Source organism: Ursus americanus, chromosome 30 (assembly GCF_024610735.1).
Source record: "Ursus americanus isolate L20-20 chromosome 30, mUrsAme1.1.p, whole genome shotgun sequence".
Taxonomy (NCBI): domain Eukaryota; kingdom Metazoa; phylum Chordata; class Mammalia; order Carnivora; family Ursidae; genus Ursus; species Ursus americanus.
The window spans coordinates 29963718-29987283 of record NC_142156.1 but is presented as its reverse complement, the minus strand read 5'-3'; the positions used below and the strand labels follow the sequence as shown (position 1 = coordinate 29987283).

Genomic DNA, 23566 nt, shown 5'->3' with positions numbered 1-23566 from the left:
TTCGTGTCCACCTGCCCCTGGCAGGACCGTGCTCCTGGCCCACTGGCCATTTCCTCAGTGCTCCCCTCTGCCTCTTCTCGCTTCGGGCAGCAGGAACTTGGCCAGAAACCTGGGTGGGGTTGACGCACTGACACTCACAAAAGGCTGAACTAAGGTCTGGGTGTCCCTGGCCACCTCTAAGGTGGGGAATCTGGCTCAGCCCTGTCAGCATTCCTCACTGGACAGCGGTCCCCAGACTTTTGGAGGGGAGGGGATACAGGGACAAATTCATGACAAACACAGGAATAATAAATTTATTGTAAGAACCACAGATGACACGGTAGTGCACATAGAAAAGGGGAAACCTCTCATCACCCGAGGGCCGGTGCACTGACGCTGTCAGGGAGCCTTCCCTCTCTGGAGTGGCTCTGAGGATGCCAGGTCCCGAGGACACCGCCCTGACCCAGGAGTGGGCACGGTGCCAGAGACAGGATCCACCCAGGTGCCCCTGCTCCCCAGGCACCCCCACAGTGCTGAGCAGACCCCCATGGCTTTAAGGGAGATTGCCATGAGTTATGAGGCCTGGGCGATGGCCGGGGACTTGCAACTGCCTGCAGGCTGACCTTCCCTCTGAGACGCGGCCAGTGCCCTTGGATCCAGGAGCTTCCCTGTGGCTTGCCCCACATGCCAATGGTGGCAGGGTCTGAACCGTGCCAGAGAATTGTGTGTGTGTTTTCAGGGTTTCCTATGCTCGCTCTCCATGTTCCCCTACAGAAACAGGAAGTGTTTTCTGGTACACACACAAGAGGCTCTAACAAGACCCTGAGTTCTCCCCCGTGCTACTGAGGAAGAACACGGGCCTTGGAGAGGCCAGGGGACAGCAGCCCAGGGAGGAGCGCACAGGGCTGTGGCGTGTCCCACTCCCTGGGGGACGTCCCAACCCCCACCGCTGATGCAGCCAGCTCCACGCCACCTGCCCCAGTCATGTACAAGTGTGGGAGGATGTCTGGCAGGTCCCCAAGGTAGAAGATAAAAGCAGGAAAGCTAATCTAAGCCCAGGCTCTCTAAGGGAGCCAACACCTAGAAATGTCCGACACGAGGTGCATGTCCTCTGTGGCCCTGACAGGGCTGCCGGCTCTCCCCGTGGTCCCCGGTGGCTGGGGAGCTAGGCGGCTGAGAGGCAGGCCTGGTGGATGCTCTGCGCCCAGGTGTTGAGCAGGGCTGTGACTGAGTGCTTGTCAGGGAGCTGCAGCAGCCTCGAGGTCATGCACCGGTGCACCGACTGCAGGAAGGGGTTGGCGTCTGCAACAGAGCAGTGAGCCATGAGTGCTGCTGGGCTTGACACTGGGCCATACGGCAACTCTATGAACAGGTTGCCCCACAGACACAGGGCTGGCGTCTGGGGCATTCCACCCAGCCAGCATAACCAGGGATGCCATCTCCCACACACAGAGCGGGGTGGCCAACGGCCTCCCCTCCCAGGCAAACGTGTCAGTGGAGAACTAGAATGTGAACAGGTCTGGAGCCCAGGACTCTGTCTTGGGGACAGCCTTGGGATCCCAGCCCTATGCACCAGCTCTGAGCTGCAGGGGCACTGGTCCCCATCAATAGGGCTCTCTCAGGGCCTCTGGTTTGAAGCCATGTCACCCATATGGGTCCCCAGGAGCCCTAACTCCTTCTGTGCTCCCCTATTAGCCTTGCAGAGGCCCCCAGGGGTGGCTGGGCCTGCTCACTCCTCACCCACTAACCATGGCTGTCCTGAAGATGGAAGACAGACAGAAGAACACCATAGCTACAGAGACCCCTTTCTCTCTAAGTGATTTCTGGGCAACCCACTCCTGTTCACAAAGGGGCAGCCAGAGAAAGGGGAGGAGGGGCCTCCGCTGCGGGAGCCCTGGTTGTCCAGAGCTGACCCCCACATGCCAGGGCCCCATAAGACCACAGCCATAAGGCCTCGCCACGGCTGTCCTCTTGGCTCACCCACCGTACTGCCACTGCCGGTCGATCCACAGCGGGCTCTGGGCGGGGTAGTCAGCAGGGACACTGAGCTCCAGCGGCGGCACACTCGGGAGATCCTTGTCATCTGGAACACACGTGGCCGTGCCTGTGACCTGGCCCTAGGCCCCAGCCTGCCCTGCCTCACAGCCCTGCTCCAAACAGGGCCCCTCATATCCCAAAAGGTTTTGGTGAGGTTTGCTGCAAAGTCTGGAGGTCGAGCTGACTCCCGGGCTTCCATCTCCCTAGGAACTTGGGCTCCATATACCGGGAGGGCAGGGAGGGGGCTTCCCCAGCAGGCGGTGAGAGGTGAGAGGGTGTGGGCTCAGGGAGGATGTGGGGATGGTGGGCCTCGGGGTACGGTGTGAGTGTGCCTATTTGTGGGAGGCCAAGTGCACATCTGGATGGAGCATGCGGGCCTGGGCTGGGCCTGCTCTGGGGCCAGGGGCAGTGGCAGAGCCCTGGGGCTGGAGTTCAGGACTCACTCTCCCACAGCACCAGCCCCGCCTCCCTGGTACGCACCCAACTTGCATATCAGGTGGACGGTGCCATTGTTACTGCAGTGGGAAGGATCCAAATTCACCAAGAACTTAGGGTCTAATCTGGCCACCTCCCCCTGGAGCACGTTGGGGATGCTCTGCCGCTCATCGTCTTCAAACCTGCGCTTCCGGGTACACACGACCGGGGCTCTGGAGGAGGCAGCTGTAGTCACCACACTGGGCTAGGCTGTGGCCCGTAGCCCACGGCCCACAGCCCACTGCCCACCATCCAGTGTGAGGCTGAGCCCTGGGCTATACGTACGTGATGGGTGGGCCGTGGATGGCTGTCATGGCCGGCACGAATGTGCGGTACAGGGAATGGTTAAAGACGGGTGAGCGGATATTGGCCAGGACAGCATCAAGGAGCGGCTGGCACAGGTACTGCTGTTTGGTTGGCGGCACCGGAGGTGGTGGGGGCGTGGGCTGGGGCAGGACAGTGGGGTCAGCAGCCCACTCTTGGGGAGCTTTCCAGACCCTGAGGTCCTCATCCTCCCAGCCAGACTTCCACGGCTTCCCCACCACCTCTGCCCCCTAGAGACAAATACAGCTGATCCTGGATGCATTCTCCTGCCTCCTGCAGCCCTGACCTTCCCCAGAGGCCCCTCCCCCAAAGGCTTGGCCTTGTGCTGGGCAGGGGCGGGTGAAGCATGATGGTGGAGATGGGCATACACAAAACTCCGCGAACCTGAGGGATGGAGGGAACACCCACAGACCACAGCTGGAGGGTGACTTCTCCCATGTTCCCACACATGCTCTCCTTCCTCACAGCCAACCTGACCTTGAAGACTCCTGGGCAAGGACCCTAGGCTGAGTGGTGTGCCCCCTCTACCCACTCCTAACTGTGAAGGCTTCTCCTAGCTTGTGGTTCTGAGTTGCTGTGTGGTGAGGCCCAGTTTTCCCAAAGATGCCTGAGGCCCTTTGAACAGCACCAGGCCACAGTGCCCCACTCACCACTGCCATGTCATTCTTGAGCTTCTCCAGGGCAATCTCACACTTCTGCAGTGTTTTCAGGGGGCACCTGTAGGGAGAGGGATGTGGCTGACCCTCCGTGCTTGAGGATGGGGCGCTGGTGGCTCTCGGGTGCTGATTCCAACCACCGCCCTGCTGGCTTCCCCTGGTGTGGATGGAGCCAGCCTCGGTCACCAGAACCCTCCACAGGAGCCCCAGCCTTGACTAGCTGTTCCTAGATCCAAAGTAGAAAGTAGATTGTCCCGTCCCCAGGAGTGGCCCAGTCCTGACTGGCAGAATGGGGCATAAATGTGATGGGTCAGGGGGGAGGGACAGAGGCCAGGCCCCTGTGCCCCACCCCTATAATCCCAATGAGGGATCAATCCAAGAGGGCTTAGAGGGCAGTCCAGATCCAAGAGGCCTAGTTCTACAGTTTCCAGCATTTTGCCCAGTAAATGGAACAGAAAAGATCTTCTAGAAGGGAGCACGGCCTAAGCTGAGGCAGGGAGAGGGACATAACCCAAAGACCAGTCCACGTGCGCAGTTCAGCAGCGCTGGCCAAGCGCTGGTGCTCACAGCAGCCCCGGGACCGGCAGGCAAGGGCGTGCACGCTGTGCGGAGAAGCTAGGGCTCCACTGCCTTACAAGCACTTCTCGAGGCAGCACCTGCTTTCATTTTCCCAGCCAACCCGGCTGAGCCACAACTGCCCCTTTTTGCCGACGGGGTAACTGATACGGAGCCACTTGCCCAAGGCCACTGGTAAGAGAGGGGCAGGGCAAAGGTAGGGGACCAGGGGCTTGGAGCCCCAGCAGACACACCTAAGTGGAGCCCTAAGGCCCCGTCTCTAAACGCCACATCACCACCAAGTGCCCATCCAAGGCTGGGCCAACCAAGCAGCCGGACATGGGCACAGCATCATCCTTCCCCCAGGAGCCTGGGGGCAAAGCTCACCGCTTAGAGGGGTCTGTCAGGATGTCCAGAAGGCTCTTCATCTTACTCAGGTCCTTTTTTCTGTCTGGGACAGAGAGGGGCCACTAAGACACGTGCCTGGGGTATTCACCCCCCCCCAAACACGCTGTGCCCCTGCTCCGGCCCAGCCTCACCTTCGTTCTTATCGATCTTGTTGATCATACGGCGCAGGGGCTCGATGTACTTGGACAGCTGCTTCAGCTTGTCTAGGTACTGCTGCTCCTCGGCCTGGCTGGAGCCAGCTGGGCTCATGACCGAGCTGGGATTCACTGCAGGATACAACGTGGTGAGCGTGGCTCCAGCCCTCAAGGTCGGGGTCTCGCAAACCCTCAAGGTGGGGGGATCTGGAGCTCAAGCAGAGGCCTCCAGAGGGTGAGGGGCGAACCACACACCTCAACCTGCAGGGCTGTGTGTGGGTTACACGATGGGTTCTCGTCCTCGGATCACACCCACCCCGGGCCCGACTTACCGGGGGTGTTTAAAGGTCCCGGGGAAGGGACGCTGAAGTTCTGCGGGGTGCGGGCCGTCACTGGACTCTGAGAGGGCTGTGGTGAGGGGCTCGGCAGGAAGCTACTGGGGGAAGGGGCAGGGCCGGAGCTGCAGCAAAGCAAAAGCAGGTGCACCTGTGAGCTGGGGCACAAGGTGGGGCCCGCCCTGGGAGCCAGGTGGGGAGGGCCACCCCGGCCAGGCCTACCTGACGTTGGAGTTGGGCTGTGAGCTGGGCTGGCCAGGCTGCGGGGACGGCTGGGGGGGAGGGGGCATCGACTGGGGGGTCTGCACCTGCTGGCCCGGCGACGGCGAGGACAGCATGGTGAGGCTGTTCTGGCTGACCTGGAAGTGGAGGGGGCAGCCTGCTCGCCTGCCACATGCTCTCACTCCTGCTGTGCCCTTGCTCCCACCCCCCACTCCAGTCGCACAAACCCCATCTGCACACAGAAGCCCCCTCACCCTCTCAGCCTCACCCGAACACACTTTCTTTCAGACACCCTGCCCCATGAATACCAACACAGACACAGACCCCCACACAAGTCCGCGATCACTGAGCTGCTGGCAGAAAGGCCAGGCTGGGTAGCTCTTGCTCCTTGGCAGGGAGACCATGAAGTCCACAGGCTTCTGGGCTGGGACAGGACTTCCCCGTGTTTCTGTTTGACAGGTGGGGGAGCCAGAGAAGGCCTATGGCCTTGGATGGTGCCGCCTGGCCTCCCCAGCCTACGATGCTCTCTTGTGTGTGCCAGTGATGACCCTGCTCTGTGACAGATAGGGCCATGTTCCCACATGCTTCCACAAGCCCCCTCAGCTCTCAGGCCACAGAGGGAGGCTGTCTCATGTTTAATGGGAGCAAAGTGGCCCCGTGTCAGTCCTTGCCAGCACGTGTGGCCCAAGGATCCTCGGTCTGGTGGCTGAGCAGCCTGCCCTCAACTGGTAGAGTGAGCCCCCTAGAGAGCTGCCTCGCCCAGGACATGGTGATGGTGGCGTAAGGGCCCAGCCAGGACCAGCCCAAAGGCCCTGCCAGCTTCAGGGCTTCCAAGGTCAGTGGAGGTGGCTTCTCTCACATCCTAGTCAAGCTCCTACATGCTGAGCGCCCCCTCAGAGCCTGCTTCCTAGAGCCTAGCCCCCCCGCCCCCGGCCCCCTGCTAACTCTTGGACCGTTCAGTTCTGCAGACCAACTCTGGTGCTTCTCCCAGGGCACTCCAGACCCTGGAGCCATCTGGGGCCATGGCTTCATGCCTCCCTCCCACACACTCCTCTGCCATGGGAGTGGAGGGGCAGGAACATGCAAGCTCAGGCCTCCAGCTGCTGGGCCCAGTTCTTCTACCAAGTGAAGCAAACTGGTCCTGGGGGTTCACACTGATGCCAGCAAGGGCTGAAATGGGGTCTGGGGCAGCTTAGTTTGCTGAGCCGGACCGAGTGCAGCAAGCTTCTCCTAGGCAGGACTGGCCTTCACAGTGCTGGGCTACACGGAGTCCCAGGGCGGACAGCATGCCCCTGCACTGGAAAAGAGGCTCTAGAATCCACCCAAGTACCAACAAACTCCCAGGACTAGGAAGGTGAACAGGCCATCTCAGAAGAGCCCATGCCGAGAAGCAGACGGCGCCAAGGAGGGAGAACTACAGGCCTTGGGCCGCCACACCTTGGGCCCGGCTTGCTAGGCCTTGGAACTCTCCCTGGAGTGGTTTCCTGAAAAGCCCCTGCTGTCACCTCCCCTTTCCCTCTCCCCGACTTGCTGCCACACACTGCCCTGCACTCCCTGATGCTGCCTCTTGACATGCCCTCTTCCTGCCTGAGCTGAAACCTCCTTAACCTGGCCTCTCCCTGATGGCCTGGGCCCCCCTCTGCCCTCACCTGCCCCAGCGAGGAGCCTCAGCCTTAGCTTCTGCTCTGGCCGGTGTCCCTTCTAGAGGATGTCTGGTTCTTGTTTGTAGTTTAAAGCTGGTGCTTCTATGAAGGGAAATGAGGTGTGTGAGGGCACCACGGCCAGCACAAAGCCGCTGTAATGAGAAGGCCACTGCACAGCTCACGTCCCACCTAAATGTCCGAAGCTGTATTTTAGAAGGCACTCTCAGCACTCCGACCACGGGGAAATAGGGCACACACCACACACCCTCTGCTTCTGGGTTCCATGGAACCACGGAACACCCATGGCTCCCCTGGGCATTAGAGTCCATAAGACACAGGCAAGAGTGGCCTGCCCAGGGCACAAGCTCAATGCTTTCGCTTCCTCCTGCGAACCCGTCTCTTCTGTCCAGCCACGGGCTCTCCTCGGCCACTCTCCAGGCCACTACAGGAAACCCCTAGGCCTTCGACATCCAATCCAGATCTGTTTACATCTGACAACTCCTCTGGAAAAATGCCTGATTCAGTTGAAGTAAACATAGTCCCCTTCCGAGGCCTTCAAGATCCCCTCCCAAGTCAGCCCGAGGCTCCTAGGCCTCCCAAATCCTGAGATGCCACAGACACATGCAGGATGACGGGCAGCAACCCAAAGGCCTCTGTCAAGAAAGAAATGGCCGGGGTGCCTGGGTGGCACAGCGGTTAAGCATCTGTCTTCGGCTCAGGGTGTGATCCCGGCGTTATGGGATCGAGCCCCACATCAGGCTCTTCCACTATGAGCCTGCTTCTTCCTCTCCCACTCCCCCTGCTTGTGTTCCCTCTCTCGCTGGCTGTCTCTATCTCTGTCGAATAAATAAATAAAATCTTTAAAAAAAAAAAAGAAAGAAAGAAAGAAATGGCCAACCAAGGAGGCTAATGAGACAGAACCCCCCGTCTTCAGGTTTATGTTCCGTCCAGCTGGCTTCTGGGGCAGAGGGGAGTGAGACGGCTGTGCCCATGAGTGACACAGCAAGCCGTCAGAGGGGAGAACCGCTGCCCCGACTCTGCATTCTCCCTCCCTGGGCATGTTCTGCCAGAGGTGCAGGCATGTCTGTCACAGTGGCCAGCACACACCACGTGACCCTAATGCTGCGCCGGCCAGAGGTCACCTGCATATCACACAGAGGAAGTGGGAACTAAGAGGGAAGTGACTTGCTCAAGATCACTCGGCCAGTAGAGGAGTTCAGGCATCTCAGCGCCATCTACTTTCCTAGGGAGCAAGGACAAGTGTCTGGGAAGAGACCCTGTACAACAGCCTGAAGGGAGGAGGGGCGGAAGGCAAGGTTCAAGCAGAGGGGACACAGCGAGAGCACAGGAGAGTGGCAGGGCCAGGCTGCTGGGCAAACATCCATTTGGGGAGCTAAGTTATGAAGAAACCTCAGGGGAGGCTGGTAGCACCACACCTTCTAGCCCTCTCAGGACCACCCACGCCCACCAGACATCCCTGGAACTGCCCCTTACTCCAGTCCCCTGCACATGACATGTCCCCAGGAATCTCTCTCCAGAGCAAAGAGGAATATGGACCCCACCGTGGCACCACCTGCTTACACTGCCAGGGACCCCATGTCACCCTCGGACTCCTACGCAGGGCACTGCGTCCAGCGTGTGTCCAGCACAGAATCCTGCTCTGTCATGGGTGTTGGGGTCATGAGGTGTTCCCCCACCATATGAAGACGCAGCCATGGGACATGCTGCAGGGTTGGGGACAGACAAGTGGCTGAGATGAGAGTCCTGTTTCCTGAAGGGCCAAGAGAAGAGACCTTCTATTCTGCCCATTTTCCTGACCCCGGTTTGTTGCCACGAGGAAGGAAGAAAGCAGATGGGAACCATGGGCACAGGGCCCTCATGCCAGGGCCCGGAGCCGCCGGCTGCCAAGAGCGCCGCTGGGACGCCTGCTGGATGGCAGGGGCAGCTCTATGCTATAATGATGCATTTCTGGAATAAGCGAGCTTTTCTCAGGAGGGACAAGATTAGAAAGACAGAGACACAAGAGCAGCTGCACACAGATTCTGGACCCGGGTCTGTGGCCGGCCAAATGCCCACAGGGGGCCTGCCACTGCTACAGGGGTAGAGAGAGGCAGGGGAGAATAGGTGTGAGCCTAGAAGCCAGGACCCTGCCAAGAGGCCAGGGTGGGAAGGGGGAAGCTGCGGAGCCTGGGCCGAGGATTTAATGGAGTGTCTGGGCCCGTTTTACAGGGGGTGGGGGATTCTCTGGCCTCCAGCTCCGCCGGGGGCCCAGCAGTGGAAACTTACCTCCACTGAGGGGGGTGAAATGGGAAGTTCTCCTACAGGCGTGAACTGTGACCTGCTGCAGTGAGAATGAACAAGTCCACAGACACAAGTAATTCAAGGCCTGGCATGTGCCACATACTCAAAATGTTAGGGACTTCTACTGTTCTTATAAAAATCAGCCCTGCATGTCAATGCCAAGGGCATTCCCCCAACCCCAACAACCCAACCTGTCAACCCAATGGATACTGAGCCAGAGGCTGTAGGAAAGGGAACAGAGATGAGAATCAAAGGGACCAGGAGGGGGACACTCACTAGTGACAGGTGCGCAGGTAACGGGGCTGGGGGAGCTGGGGGTGCCTGATGCACCAAGGGATGGAGCCCCGAGCCAGGAGTCACGCAAAGGACCCCATGTAGCCTTAGGTTATGAGGAGCTGCGCCTGGGCTCCGTCCCGCCCAGCCCGCTGTGCCACTCAGTTAACGGACCACTGTCCTGCCCCACAAACTTGCTTGTCTAGCGAGCGCTCAGAAGGCCTTCATACCAGCAGATTCCAGCCACTTCTGCCTCCGCTATGCAATGATGACCAAAAGGGAGGCCAATGCCAAAGAATGCACACTCCAGTCAGTGAGAATCTGCTATTGGCACATTTGGGGTAACAATCTTAGGGGTCAGGAGGCAGGAAGGGTTACAATAGACCACGCTGCCAAATGGCAACGCCTCGGCCTCACGAAGGCCCCTGCCACTGTCTCGGTGGCGTGTGGTGGAGAGGCGCAGGGCCTGGGGCCAGCAGCCCGTGGCCGCCTTGCACAGACTGCCCACCTCATGGGTGGCAATGGTGTTGTCTGCACATGGGCCCTCGGGGAGGGGGAGGACTGTCTGCTAGGGTTACAGATGCAGCTGCCTTCCGAGAGAAATGGCACTGTCCAGTTCTGGCAAATCTGAGGTGTTCACAGCAAACCCACTAAAACGGAGAGCCCATCAGACTAGGGAACCTTCTTGCCATTTTATTCTCAGAGACCTAGAAAAGGGCCTGGCCCACGGAATGCACATCACAACAATTTGTTAAACAAATGACTACGCCATGGGAGAATTCCAGATGTCATACAGTAATGGAGAGCCAGGAGCTCATCTCTCTGAAAAAATGTACACAGGAGTCTTCATACACCCAGAAGGGAGTGCATGTAGTAAATTCTACACTCCGCACAGTAAACTCTAGAACAGCACAGTGCGACAGAACTTTCTACCACAACAGACTTCCCTATAATCTGTGCTGCCAGGCACAGGAGCCACTGCCTTCCCCATGACACCCCTGGGCACTTGACACGTAACTGAATTTCAACTTCAGGGACTGAATTTTTAGTTTTATGTAATTTTAACTAATTTAAATACCTACATGTGGCCGAGGATTATATAGTATCAATAGCACAGCTCAAGAAAGCAAAACTCTCTGCTTCCCTTCGGTTTCATTTTACCACAAAAAAGACACCACCATAACTATCTAAAGCACTAAAACTTTAAAATTTTTTTTTAAAGTAAACTCTATCCCCAACGTAGGGCTTGAACTCATGACCATGGGATCAAGAGTCACATGATCCACCAACAGAGCCAGCCAGGCGCCCCTAAACATTAAACTTTTTCAAAAGAAAGTTAGCTCCCATCTTCTCTAGCAAATGAAAACACTAGAACTATCCAAAATACTGAAATGAAAATAAACCCAGCTATTTACTCATATATCCTCAAGAAACACAAGCTGGGTTTGGCTCATGTGAGGTGGGTTAGTCACTCTGAGAATCACAGTGAAGGAAGTCACCGGCGATTACAATGTTCCCACAGAGGTGCTCAGAGGACCTTGGGTGCTGCCCCATAAACACCTATGCTGAGGGCTATCTGCCCAAAGGGGTGACACATTACGGGGTGGCAGCTGGGGGTGGTGGGCAGGAACTGGGCTCCTACTTGCATTCCACCTCGGGGCCAAGGCTGTGGTGACCATCTTGAGGTAGGGGGAAAACAAAGTGATCCCACCACCAAAGAAACACAGTGTGTGGGCAAGTAGGGGTGTGCAGTCTCTGAGACAAGGAGCACCGATGGGTGAGGGGTCTTTGGGGCTCGGGGCAGCCTGGCCTACATGTCACAGCCTACAACACTGAGGCCTGTGTAGGCATCAAGAGTCTGCCGGAGCCTCCACGAATGTTGCCTCCAGACCTCTCTGTCCTGTTGGCTGCGCTCCTTCAACAAACCTCTGATCTGCTGACGGGCCCACAGAGCCGTCGGGGCCAGACCTCATGGGCCATGGCGGTGGTTCTGGGACACTAGGCTCTGGGGACAGACTCTGAAAGACAGCACTCCACCCAAGTGGCTGTGAGAAGTCGACCATCCTTAAAACAGAAGAGTCCACAGAAGGTAGCTCGTAGCACCTCTCCTTCTTAGGGGTACACTGCCTGATCAAAACGCCTCTGAGGGCCTGAGCTCAAACCATCCTCCTCTCCTCAGGCCTCTGGGCAGCTTCCAGGGAGCTGGTTTCCCTCTGTAAGGACAATCACTATGGGAGGACAAGAGAAGGCTGGCATTCTGCTCCTCCCAAGTACCTCTATAAGGATGCCAATCAGGTCTGTCCTAAGCATCCACGATGCCTGCAGCCTCCAGAACTCCAGCATGCTCTGGAACTGCTCTCCTCAGCCACACAGACTTCTAGGAGCATAAAGGTGGCGAGGCAGGCTGAACACTGTGTGAGTCTGGGCCTGGCTTGTGCTGATGGGAACCCGGTGGTCTCCCATGGCCTTGGCACCCTAGCTCTGGGCTCTGAGTCGGGGGCTGGAGCCAGCACCTGATCCCTGGAGAGCAGAATCTGCATGCACTCACAAGTGTTAAGATGAAACCAACTAAAACAGCAGGGCCAGGCAGAAAGGAAGCAGATCTGAGAAAAATCCAAACCAAAACCTCTGTGACGGGAGGCTTGTGAGCTGGTCCCTAAGACCAGGGTGGCATGGATGGCCATTCAGTCCCTATGGCAGGTATGCCAGGGACAGGGCTCTGAAGCAAGACAAAGGCCTGCTCTTCCAAGAAGTCCCTGGCATCACATGTGTGTTCCACACGCACACCCACTGGTCACATGCATCAGACACTGGGGGCGACGCGAGCAGTGGCAGATGCCAACCTGCTGGGCTGGGGAGCAGGTGCTCCTACAGCCACACAACAAAGAACCTGCCAGGGTGGGAGGCCAGGAAGCCACTCTCTCTTGGTGTCTGCCAAAACTGCACAGTCCCATAGAGCCCACCAGCCCGTCAGACACGAAGTGGGACATTAGTGGGGTGTGCGGGCACTCACAGGGTACTCGGGGCAACATGCCTGTCCTCCCCTGGAGGGCTCACTGCCCGCACTGAATGGGGCCGAAAGTAAGTGTCCCTGGGACTGGCTCTCCAGCCTGTGGGCAGCTGGGGCAACAGCGAACAGTGTCCATTTACAACCAGCACTGCACTCAGAGAAGCCCATGGGCAACTCAACAGCGTCCCTTCCAGAGGAAGAAAGGCCTTGAGAAGTCAGTCAGGCAGTATGAGAGAGGCAGAAACTTTTTTCCAGGAAAAAACAAAAGTAATAAGGAATGAAAAGCTTAAATCTAATCTGCTACTGACTGTTCTTCTTGTAACTGAGAACTCCTGAGAGGGAAAGTTCATTTGCTTTTAACCACAAATCCAAATGGAAAACACACTGGTAGTGTTCACTGGATCACGTGAGCCGCAAAGCCAACAACCAGCAACTCTTTGCATTTTCACGAGCAGCTATGTTCACTACTCCCAACACACATCTACCCAGGAAGGAATTCAAACTCCACTCCACAGGCTATAGGCCTGCTCCCCTGCAGGGCACTGGGCTACAGGGCCCGGGAAGAGGAGACTGAGGCTTGAAAAGCGCAACAAGGCTCAGGGCGAGATCACTGTCCAGCAGCCGGGTTACCTGCACACGAACCAGGGAAGTGTGCCTTTGAGGACAATTCTTTGTAACTTGAGAACTGTAGTTAAATTTCCATATACTAACAGAATAGAAGGTTAAGAGACAAAAGCCTAGGCATTTTGGGAAATGAAGGCATATTCTGTTCTGGATTTATCTACAGTCATAGATAAAGTTCAGGGGAGAAAAGGAAGTTAATGCAGCTCTCCTGTCGTGTTCTAGTAAACCCACTATGGGTGACGATGATAGCACCTTTCATTTACACAACTAATGTCAGATAAAACAGAGCCTGGGCTCAGGGCTCACCGATTTTCCTGGAACACCAAAATACTAACCTTCACCCCGGGGTGAGAGCCCTAGTCACCCATCAGGGTCACAGCACTGGTGAGCGTGACAGGGCACCTCTCCTCTGCTCTGTCTGGGAGGGGTGTGTGCTCGGGCCCCCTGCCCCCAGCGCTTCCCTTACAGAACCACCAGAACCTGGCCATGCATCAGGACACGCATTATCAATAACAGCAAAAAACCGGAAATCATTTCAGGGTCCAAGAACAAGACAGTAATTAAAAACAGAATACATTCATAAGCATTCAGCATAAAGCAACACCGAGGGTTTTTAATTATAGGAGAGGGGCGCCTGGCTGGCTTAGTCGGCAGAGCATGTGACTCTTGATCTCAGGGTTGTGAGTTTAAAGCCCATGTTGGGCATGGAGCCTACTTAAGAAAAAAAAAATTTACAGAATGGTTTACTTCTGTTGTAATGTGAACAGGAAAGAAGCCATCATAAAATCCCATGTACTTCCTATGATGACCTCAACTACGTAAGAGAACCGGAAAGAAAAAAAGCCAAACTGTCCTGTGCTAGAATGTTTCCCTTATTTATATATCCCTCTGCTTTCTATCTTTTATAGTCACCACATTCTTTTAAGTTTTTGGGTCAGGGGGTGCTTGGGTGGGTCAGGGGGTGCTTGGGTGGCTCAGTTGGTTAAGTATCTGACTACTGGTTTCGGCTCAGGTCATGATCTCAGGATCGTGAGACTGAGTCCCGCACCAGGCTCTGCTCTGGGCGTGAAGCCTGCTTGGGATTTTCTATCTCCCTCTCCCTCTGCTCCTCCCCTTGCTAGCGTGTGCATGTTCTCTCTCTAAATAAATAAATAAAATCTTAAAAAAAAAAAAAAAGTTTTCGGGTCAGGGTGCCTGGCTGGCTCAGCCAGTACAGCGTGTGATTCTTGACTTCCGGGTCATGAGTTCAAGCCCCACATTAGGTGGGGAGCCTACTTGAAAAAACAATAATAAATAAATTAAAGATTTTGGGTGAGATATCTGCAGCCTTGTCTTGTCCACTGTGCCAACCCAGGCTGCAAAGGAAGGCTGTGAATCCAGAGATGCTCCCAGGAAGGCCTGTCACACCCCAGGGACCCCGCTGCTACTAGAACAACACAGCGAGGCAAGCCCAAGTGCAGAGACAAACCAGCAGACCAGCAGCAGAGGCCCTCGGGGTGCGGCCACTGGGGTGAGGGGCACAGCACAAGTGCGTTGTGTGCATGGCTGGGCTTCAAGAATGTTCCCTCTGCTGCCAGCACCTGGGAATCCCACTCCATGGCCTCGCAGCACAGAGCAGAGCCTCTCAGCCGCTCCCCAAGGCTGGTCTGTGACACGTGAGAGAGGTGGACATCACTCCTGAAAAACCTGAAGGCGCATGCCTCATAAAAGCAAACCCACCCGTGAATACTCAAGTAATGACCCCCTCATCCTCCCCAGCTACCAGAGTCCCACAGTCTTCCCAGTGTCCCCACCTAAAAAGCAGAATCCCGGGCCCACCTTAGTCCTGCCTTAGCAGAACTCCACTGAGGGGGTTAGAAGGTGACATATCAAGGTTACTCTAGAGGTGACTGAGCCCACAGTCCAGCTCCCACGCTGGCTCAGCTGGGTCCTCCAGCAGAAGCAGAGCAGGGTAACTGCCAGGAAGAAGAGCCCTAAACATGGGCTACGTGCAGGGTCCTGAATACACAGAGCACATATGCTTTAGGGCTTAGCTACATGCAAACACGTCAGGTCCCTCCACTGGCACACTTCTCCTCAGGCAGCTTCCTGTGGAGTGGAGCAACGTGGCTAGGACCAGACAGGACCAATTTTGAGCCTCCTTCATCGTGAGATGTCATCAAACACGAACAGCACACACACTATCCCCGAGCGCTCAGCATGTGCTGGATACCCGACAAGGTGCTTGGCTGACTCACTGGTAATGAGCAGGGCAGGAGCGCAGCCGCGTGGCGGCAGCAGCCCACCCCGGGGCAGCACCTGGACAGGTGGCACTTCACCTAGCAGGTCTGTTCTGTCTAAAGCCAACACTCTCTCCTGAGCCAATGTTCCCACTGCCAGGTGGAGACAGAAAGAACCAAGGCCCCAGACTAGACGTTTCCCCTCCTTGGCACCAGCGGGAGGTGGCGGGGGGGGCAGTCTGTGGAAAAATCACGAGGCCCGATCCCCAACCCCAAACACCAACAAGCATCTGGCCTCTAATAGGAAAGGCTGGGCAAGGCCTACTCTGCCCCATCAACATCCAATACACAGAGGGTGGGCATGGAAGGCCTCAGGTACACTTCTCGGCACAGAGGGCCAGCCCTGGCAGCCAGCCAGGCGAGGGGCTGCAGCACAAGCCTGTGCAGTCCGCTGGCGCCAGGCGCCATCATGCTGGCGCTCTTCCATTTCCAGAGCGCTACTGTACACGGGCCGCCAGCCCTGCACTCCCAGCCGCGGCTAGGCTGAGACCACAGTGCTCTCCTCTCCAACACGTGTTCTCAGAGAAGGAGGGAAGGGGGAAGACGGAAGGTGTCCGAAGAGAGGTAGGGGGCTCAGATAGAACCAAGCCGAGCTGGCCACCTCGAGGACCCCAAGGACTGGCTCCCAGACTGCCCCTGATCCAACCAGGCCCCTCACTGTAGGATGCCTGACATCCAGCTCCACACACAGGCCGACAGGCACCTGCCAGCAATTATGGGAGCCCTTGGCCACAAAGGCCCTCACCTGCACTCCAGAGCCCACAATCTGGGAGGCCTGCGCAGTCGGTACTGCCGTCTGCTGCTGCACCTGCGGCTGCACCTGCTGCACCTGGGGCTGCACCTGCGGCTGCTGCACCACCATCGGAGTTCGCACCTAAGGGAGGAAGGGAGAATGCGATCTGGACACTACCTCTGCAGGAGCTTTGAATCTTGAAGCTTTCCATGAGAAGGGACGGGATGGTCATGACTTCACTGGCTCTGAAGTCACCTTGCTGGCCCTACCCATATCTCATTAGAAATGTCCCATCCCAGCCTGGCTCTGAGCCGAGCCCCACCTCCCCTGACTATGATGAGCAGCATGGCCCTTCCACTGGGGTGTCACCATGCAGCCACCACTACCATCTACTGCTGCAAGCAAAGCGATGGCTCCCAAGGCCAAGTGCAAAGAGCCCAGCCTGCTCGACTTCTGGGCCAAGCATGCTGATGGTCTGTGAGAGCCCCACTTAAGGCCCCTACTCCTCAAATGAAACTAGGGCTGGTCCCCAGGTGACAGGTGTGACCGTATCTTGCTCCTCACGACCCTCCCCAGCCTTCCAGCCAGATCCTGTGGGCCTCCCATTTGCCCGCCACTCAGTTTAAGCATGGCCTATCCCCACTCCACTCAATGAATCAAAAACAGCAAAGTCCATGAAAACGAAGGAAACGAGCCGAAAAAACCATTAAAACGGCCCCTTGACACAGCTCCCCGACTTGACGCCAATACTGTGTCCTCTGTATAAATGTCACTGACTGGATTTGTTTTGTACAGAGATGCATAATAAGACTGACAATAACACTATTTTCTATTAACACCTTTCTTCAAAAATACGGTAACGACAGGGGTCTTTGCTCAGAACGTAATTCTGAGCACTTGGCAGCCGCACACCCTCCCTCACGGCGAGAACACGCGTGCTGCTGTCTTCCTGATCACAAAGCCTTAAAACACCATGGCCGCTGCCAAAATCAGGCAGGCTGCTTGGAAGAACACCGTCGCCCAGCAGCAGGGGTGCCTCCATGCAGGGTACAGCAGCTCTTGGAACGCACGCTCCCTTGCCGAGCTGGATGCAGAGGCCGGCGTGGGGAAGAGCCACCTACACCCCAGTGCTTGAGAGGACATGCTGGCTCTAGCCACGGAGGCCCGGAAACAGCTGCCGGCCACCTGCTGCACCAAGAGAAGGGCCTCCGCCCACAAGCCACCGGTACTCACGAGTTTCAGCTGCGGCTGGGCATACAGCATCTGTCCAGGGAGGGCCGGAGCCTGGGATACCAGAGGCTGGGTCTGTGACTGCGGCGGGAGCTGCGATGGCTGGTTCGGAGCGACTGGTGGCTGCTGGGGCTGCGGTGGCGGCTGGTGGTGCTGCGGGTGGTGCATGGGCTGCAGCTGCTGGGGCAGGGCCTGGGAGGGGGGAGGCTGGGGCTGCTGCATGGGCGGCTGCTGGAGCGGCGGCTGGGCCTGCAGAGCCTGCTGTTGCTGCTGCTGCTGCTGCTGCTGTTGCTGCTGCAGCTGCAGCTGTGCCATCCGCTGTAGCTGCTGCTGCTGCTGTATCTACGGGCAGAAGGAGCCAGACTCGGTCACCCCACCCGCCTCCGGGCCCTGTGTCAGCCTCGGCCCGGGGAGCCGGTCTGGGCTGCCCTCGCAGGACACCAAGGACACGCCACGTGTGTGCCGGTGCCCTCGCCACCGGACACTGGCCGCACCGGAGTCTGAGAGAATGGAGGTGCGAGGGAAGGATCCAGAGGGTTTTCGGAAGGGTTACACAGAGGTGCAGCCCCACAGAAGCTGGGGTAAAAGCTCAGGTGTCTGCAGACCTTGAGGCCTCCCCCAGGATGCCTGTCTGGTCACTAGAGTGGGCAACAGTACAAGCCTTGGCAAAACAGCCAACATTCGCTTTCCAGGATGAGGGGGGAAAGTGAGACTGAGGACCACAGTCAGCTCTGGGGGAGGGGGCTCCCAAGACCCAGGAAGGTGGCCGCTGGGAAATGGAGGCAGCCAGCCAAGGCCTGGGGAGGGTGGGCAAGTGGAGAGGTCCCCTCAGGTCTTCCCTCCCTCATCCAAGAGCAGACCTGAAGACGGATGCTTAATATGCCTAGATGCTGCCAACCACAGGAGGAAGAAAACAGTTTCTTCTAAGCAGAGCTTCTACTGTGACACTGCCATCCCCCCACTGGAGAGATGAGGTCCGGTTAGAGCTGTGTCCAGACACCAAAACGCTCAGAGACAAAACAGGAGGCATGCAAGTACTCAACAGAAACACGCTCACAGGACGGCTCAGGCATTCCTGCACCTTGGAGTGCTCTTCTCACTTCTTGCTTCGGTTAACTCCTACACGAATTGCTTGCACCCAGAAGCCTCCATGGATCCAGGGGCCCCCCCACCCCCGGCACACAGTAGGCCCACAGCCAGACACCAAGCCTGACAGAGAGGCCTTCCTCGTGCCATCCCAGTGCCCTCCTGACAAATTGGGGCCTCTCTCTCCTCCTTACCCCAGGCTCTGCGGGAAGCTCCCAGCAGAGGAAGCCCGGGCACTGGGCATCAGGAGGAGCCGCGGCCGCCTCTGGGTCCCTGCACCCAGCACTGTGGCTGGTGCGTGTCCAGGGCTCCAGGACCCCAGGGCTGGGCGGGGGTGGGGGGGTGGGGTGGGCAGAGGCTGAGCAGGGGAGCCGGGGCACCTAGTACCTGCTGCTGGTTTTGATGATGCAATTTAATCAGGTGTTGCTGCTGCTGCTGCTGCTGCTGGAGCTGCTGCTGCTGCTGCTGCACCACCGCCTGGAACTGCTGCTGCATGGCATTCTGCTGGGCCTGGAACTGCTGCTGCTGCTGCTGCTGCTGTTGCTGCTGCTGTTGCAGCGCCACCTGCTGCTGCTGGAACTGCTGCTGCTGCTGCTGCAGCGCCACCTGCTGGAGCTGCAGCTGGGCTGGAGGCAGAGCGGCGAGTCAGGCGGGCGCGGCGCACGGGGAGGGCGGGCCCGGGGCCGAGGCCCCCCCCAGACGCTGGAGCCCCCCTAGGCGCTGGAGCCCGACACCTCATTTAGGAGAGACCCACGGGGGCAGCGTTCGTGTTGATTACGGAACTTATTATTCTGAATTTCTGACAATAGAGAGGAGAGAAAAGGGCCAAGTCTCTCAAATGGCCAAGAGGCCCAGCCTCTGGCAACCACTAAGCTACTTTCGGTCTCTATGGAGTTGCCTATTCTGGACAGTTCTTATCAATGGAATCTCGCAGTATGTGGTCTTTGTCACTGGCTTCTTTTGTTGAGAGTAATATTTACAGGGTGCACCTGCCTTTCATTTCTCTTTGTTGCCTAATAGTATTCCACAATACAGATACATTTTGTTTATGCCCCCATCAGCGGATGGACACCTGGACTGTTTCCACCTTTTGGTGGTTATGAATCATGCTGATACGAGCAAACGTAAGATTTTCTGTGATGCGGTTTCTTTTGGGGTGATGAAAATGTCCTAAAATTGTGGTGTTCAAATCTTGCACAACTCTGTGAATATGCTTAAAAATCACTGAACATGGGGCACCTGGGTGGCTCAGTCAGTTAAGCCTCTGCCTTCAGCTCAGGTCATGATCCCAGGGTGCTGGGATCGAGCCCCGAGTGGGGCTCCCTGCTCAGCGGGGAGTCTGCTTCCCCTCTCCCTCTGCCTGCCACTCCCCCAGCTTGTGAGCTCGTGCATGCGTGCACGCGCTTTCTCTCAAATAAAATCTTAAAATCACTGAACGTTGCACTTTAAATGGGTGAACCACAAGAATATGAATTATATTTCCATAAACTTGTTATTAAAAAAAATAATAATAATCCAGAGTGATCCTTTGTACACTTCGCCCAGTTTCCCTGAGGGTACCATTTCGTAAAATTGTAACATCATAATACAATCTGAATGTGTGCTCATTTGTGTGGGTGTGTATATAAAGCTCTACACAATTTCCTCACCTGGGTAGATTCAGCCACTATGGGAATCAAGATACTGAACAGTTCCAACACCCCAGGGATACCCCAGTGCCACCTGGTGTCACCCCCTTTGGCACCCCAGGCAACCGCTGAGCGGTCCTCTGTTTCTAACATATTGTCACTTCAAAAATGTTATGGAAGTGGGGGCTCTATAAGATGACCGGCTTTTTCATTTAGCACGATTCCCTAAGATCATCCAGGATGTAATGAGTATCAGTAGCTCTTTCCTCTTCACTGCCAAGTTGTCTCCCATGCTATGGGTATCTCCGTTCAACCATTCACACCATAGAGGGCATTTGGAAATGATCACAGATTTGGACTATCGTAATGCTGCCATGAACATTCGTGTACAGGTTTTTGTGGGAATATAAGTTTTCATGGGTCTGGGACAGATGCCCAAGAGCACGACTGCAGAGTTGTATGTTGAATTTTTAAAGGCACTGAACCATTTTACATTCCCACCAGCAGTGTGTGAGCGGTCCAGTTTCTTCTCATCCTTGCCAGCATTTGGGAGTGTTATTTTAGCCATTCTGCTGGTGTTTGAATTTTTAAATTTATCTTTTCGTTACAGACTTCTGTTTGACGGAGAGAAGATATTGTGTGTATGGCGGCACTACTCTGAGAGCGTTGAGGCTTGCTTTATGGTTTACTCTTGTAAGTATATTTGTTCCCTCCACATGCCGAGATGATGACTGTTCAAATCTTCGCTAAATGCACCCCCTGTTCTCTGCTTAACTATCAATAACTGAGAGTTACATCAATACACCTTTCATTTTAAATTCTTTTCGTATCTTATATTCTAGGTGGGTTTCTTGTAAAGATAATACAGCTGTACTGTTGCCTCTCATTTACACTCTCTCACATTTCCCATCTTTTAGTAGGAAAGTTTTGTCCACTCACGTATATTGCGATTGCTTGTATTTTCCAACTTGTTTGTATGTCTTCCCTTTTCTAAGCTTCTTTCCCTCCGTTTTTTTTTTTTGTTTTCCAGCTTTATTGAGGTATAACTGACAAATTTTTTCCTCCTTTTCTGAATTTTATAGATTTTATTTTTAAGTAATCTCTACAGCCAAAGCAGAGCTCGAACACAACCTTGAGAGTTACACACCCCACCGACAACCAGCCAGGCGCCCTCGGGGTTATATTTTTGTTGGGTGGTTGAGCTACATTGTGCATGTCGTTTGGAGTTTTGGTTTTTTCTTATTCCACTTTTTCCTATTGGAAATTGGGATTTACAAATATTTCTATTGTTTTGGCAATTACTTTTTCCTTTCTTTTATGGAAAATTTAATTATTTTTTTCAATTTCATCATGCATATTTAACTTACCAAAGTATAAACTATACCCATATTTTAACCTCTTCCCCACACACAAGAACCTCAGAACACTCTGTTTTTTAAAGTAGGTTCCACATGCACATGATAGACCTGGTGTTTATCCTTGGATACACTTCCCAACTTCCATTTAGTTTGGCTCCTGTTTATCTTCTTACACCCACATAGCACACTTACATTAAGAGGCAGGAGAGTGGGGTGCCTGGGTGGCTCAGTTGGTTGTGTCTGCCTTGGGCTCAGGTCATGATCTTGGGGTCCTGGGATCGAGCCCCGCATCAGGTTCCCTGCTCATCAGGGAGCCTGCTTCGCCTTCTTCCTCTGCCCCTCCCCCTCACTCAAGATCTGCCCCCCTCAAATAAATAAATAAAATCTTTTAAAAAATAAATTAATTTAAAGAAAAAAGAGGCAGGACAAAATAATGGCTGGGGTACAGACTCTGATCCAGACTGCCTGCACTTAAATCCCAGGCTGTCACTGCTCTGTGCCTCAGTCTCCTCAGCTGTGGAAAAGAGACAATAATAGTACCTACACGCACTAAGAATTAAAAATCTGTTACAGATAAAGCGCTCCAAATAGTGCTTGGAATGTGGCATGTCTGTATAGTTAACTGGGAGCATTATTACTTACAGAGGTGATTTTTGTTTATAAACCACCAAGGATTCTCAACCTTGTCCTGACCAACATTTTGAGAAAGACAATTCTATGTTGTGGGGGGCTGTCCTGTGCACTTAAGGGGTTTAGCAGCATCTGTGGCCTCTACGCTAGACACCAGTAGCACCCCCGCAGTTGTGACATCCAAAATGGCTCCAAACATTGCCAAATATCCCCCACGGTACAAAACAGATGAGAATCACTGGGTTAGATTTACACACACTTGCTACCTTACATAAAAACATTTCTTCTCCCATTTTACATCTGGCATCACAGGAAGGACAGTCTGAGAGGTAAGAGGAAATGGTGAGCAAATAAAACACCTTTTAGTGAAGGTCTCCTGGGCTTTGTTTATCTAAAATGTCTCCTTCACCCTAGTCCTTGGGAGTTTTGCTGGGATACAACTGTGGTCGGCAGCTCTATCCCCAAGGCTCTAACAACCTCCTATTCTCTTCTTGACACCATCACCAAGTCCACTGAGTCTACTTCTTGCTCCTTTCTAGAAACTGGCTATTTCTAAGATATTCCTCTGGCCTTTAGTGTTCTGTGATTTCCCCAAAATAGGTTAAGGCATGGATGCCTTATTTATCCTGGACGGGACCTCAGGGCTTTTCCAGCCACCATCTACACATACTGGTGTGTTTCTGTTCTCTCCACTTGGTCCTTTTATTAGTTGTCAGACTCTGATTTTATCCTCTGCATTTCTTTGGGGCGGAGGGCAGAGAATCTTAGGCAGGCTCCATGCCCAGAGTGAAGCCCGACATGGGGCTTGATCTCACGACCCTGAGATCATGACCTGAGCCAGCCAGCTGCCCCTTGTCCACTGCATTTCTTACCCTCCTATTTTCCTTGTCCCCCTCTCTGGGCTCCATTCTAGATAATTTCTTCAAATGCTGTCTCCAGTTCACAAATTCTTTCTTCAGTTGTTATCTAATCCCTTGTTCATTCATCTCCACTTCCTAGTTTCAATAATTTTATTTCTCATTTCTACAAGTTCTACTTGGTTCCTTCTCAAAGCCACTTGGTCAGTCCACGAGGCATCACACTGCCTGCTCATTTGGAATTCCATTCTTTATTTCTTTAATCAGGTTAACAATGGTTATGTGTGTGGTCCCTGGGCACCTCCACATCTGTTTATCGTTTCTATTCCTCCTCATGGTGTCTCTGCTTTCTTTCAGGCCTGCTGGTCTTTGTGTGCTCACTGCTTGACTTTCCTATGCAATTCCCACAGGCCTAAACTGGGGGCACTGTCCTCCAATCTGCCCTTGCTTCCAGGGGAGCTAGGGATGCCAAAGGCCCCAGCACAAATCCCGCTACACAGAGGGATGCCAGACTTACTTTCCCCAATCTTGTAGTGGGCCAAGGCACAGCAGGCAAACCCCGCTACCTTCTGCTGGCCCAACAATCCAAAATGCAGCTAGGATCTAGTTGTCTAGAAGGAGGATGGTTCCTCAATATTCAGTCTGTCAAACAGCCAGAAATAGGACTTATTTTCAAAGTTGGTTTTAAAGGCACATGATATAAAATTCACTGAGGAACAGAAATGTAGAGTGAAAAGTACGTCTCCCTTCTAATGCTGTATTCAAGCCCCCAGCCTCACCTACCGTAAGT

At 54.9% G+C, this 23566-nt stretch overlaps 1 protein-coding gene across 1 annotated transcript in view; it reads right to left on the bottom strand.

Moving 5' to 3' along the window:
- Positions 1-275: 275 nt before the first annotated feature.
- MED15 (mediator complex subunit 15) overlaps positions 276-23566 on the bottom strand; it is a 64443-nt gene continuing 41152 nt past the window's right edge. Inside the window, exons 6-17 of the mRNA XM_045815230.2 lie at positions 18691-18929; positions 17221-17559; positions 16000-16128; positions 5125-5261; positions 4900-5027; positions 4565-4699; positions 4413-4476; positions 3465-3531; positions 2776-2936; positions 2497-2663; positions 1964-2062; positions 276-1281 (exon numbers count right to left, since the gene is read on the bottom strand). Coding sequence (XP_045671186.2) covers positions 1145-1281; positions 1964-2062; positions 2497-2663; positions 2776-2936; positions 3465-3531; positions 4413-4476; positions 4565-4699; positions 4900-5027; positions 5125-5261; positions 16000-16128; positions 17221-17559; positions 18691-18929 — 1802 coding nt within the window. The 3' untranslated portion in view covers positions 276-1144. The remainder of the gene's footprint in view (positions 1282-1963; positions 2063-2496; positions 2664-2775; positions 2937-3464; positions 3532-4412; positions 4477-4564; positions 4700-4899; positions 5028-5124; positions 5262-15999; positions 16129-17220; positions 17560-18690; positions 18930-23566) is intronic.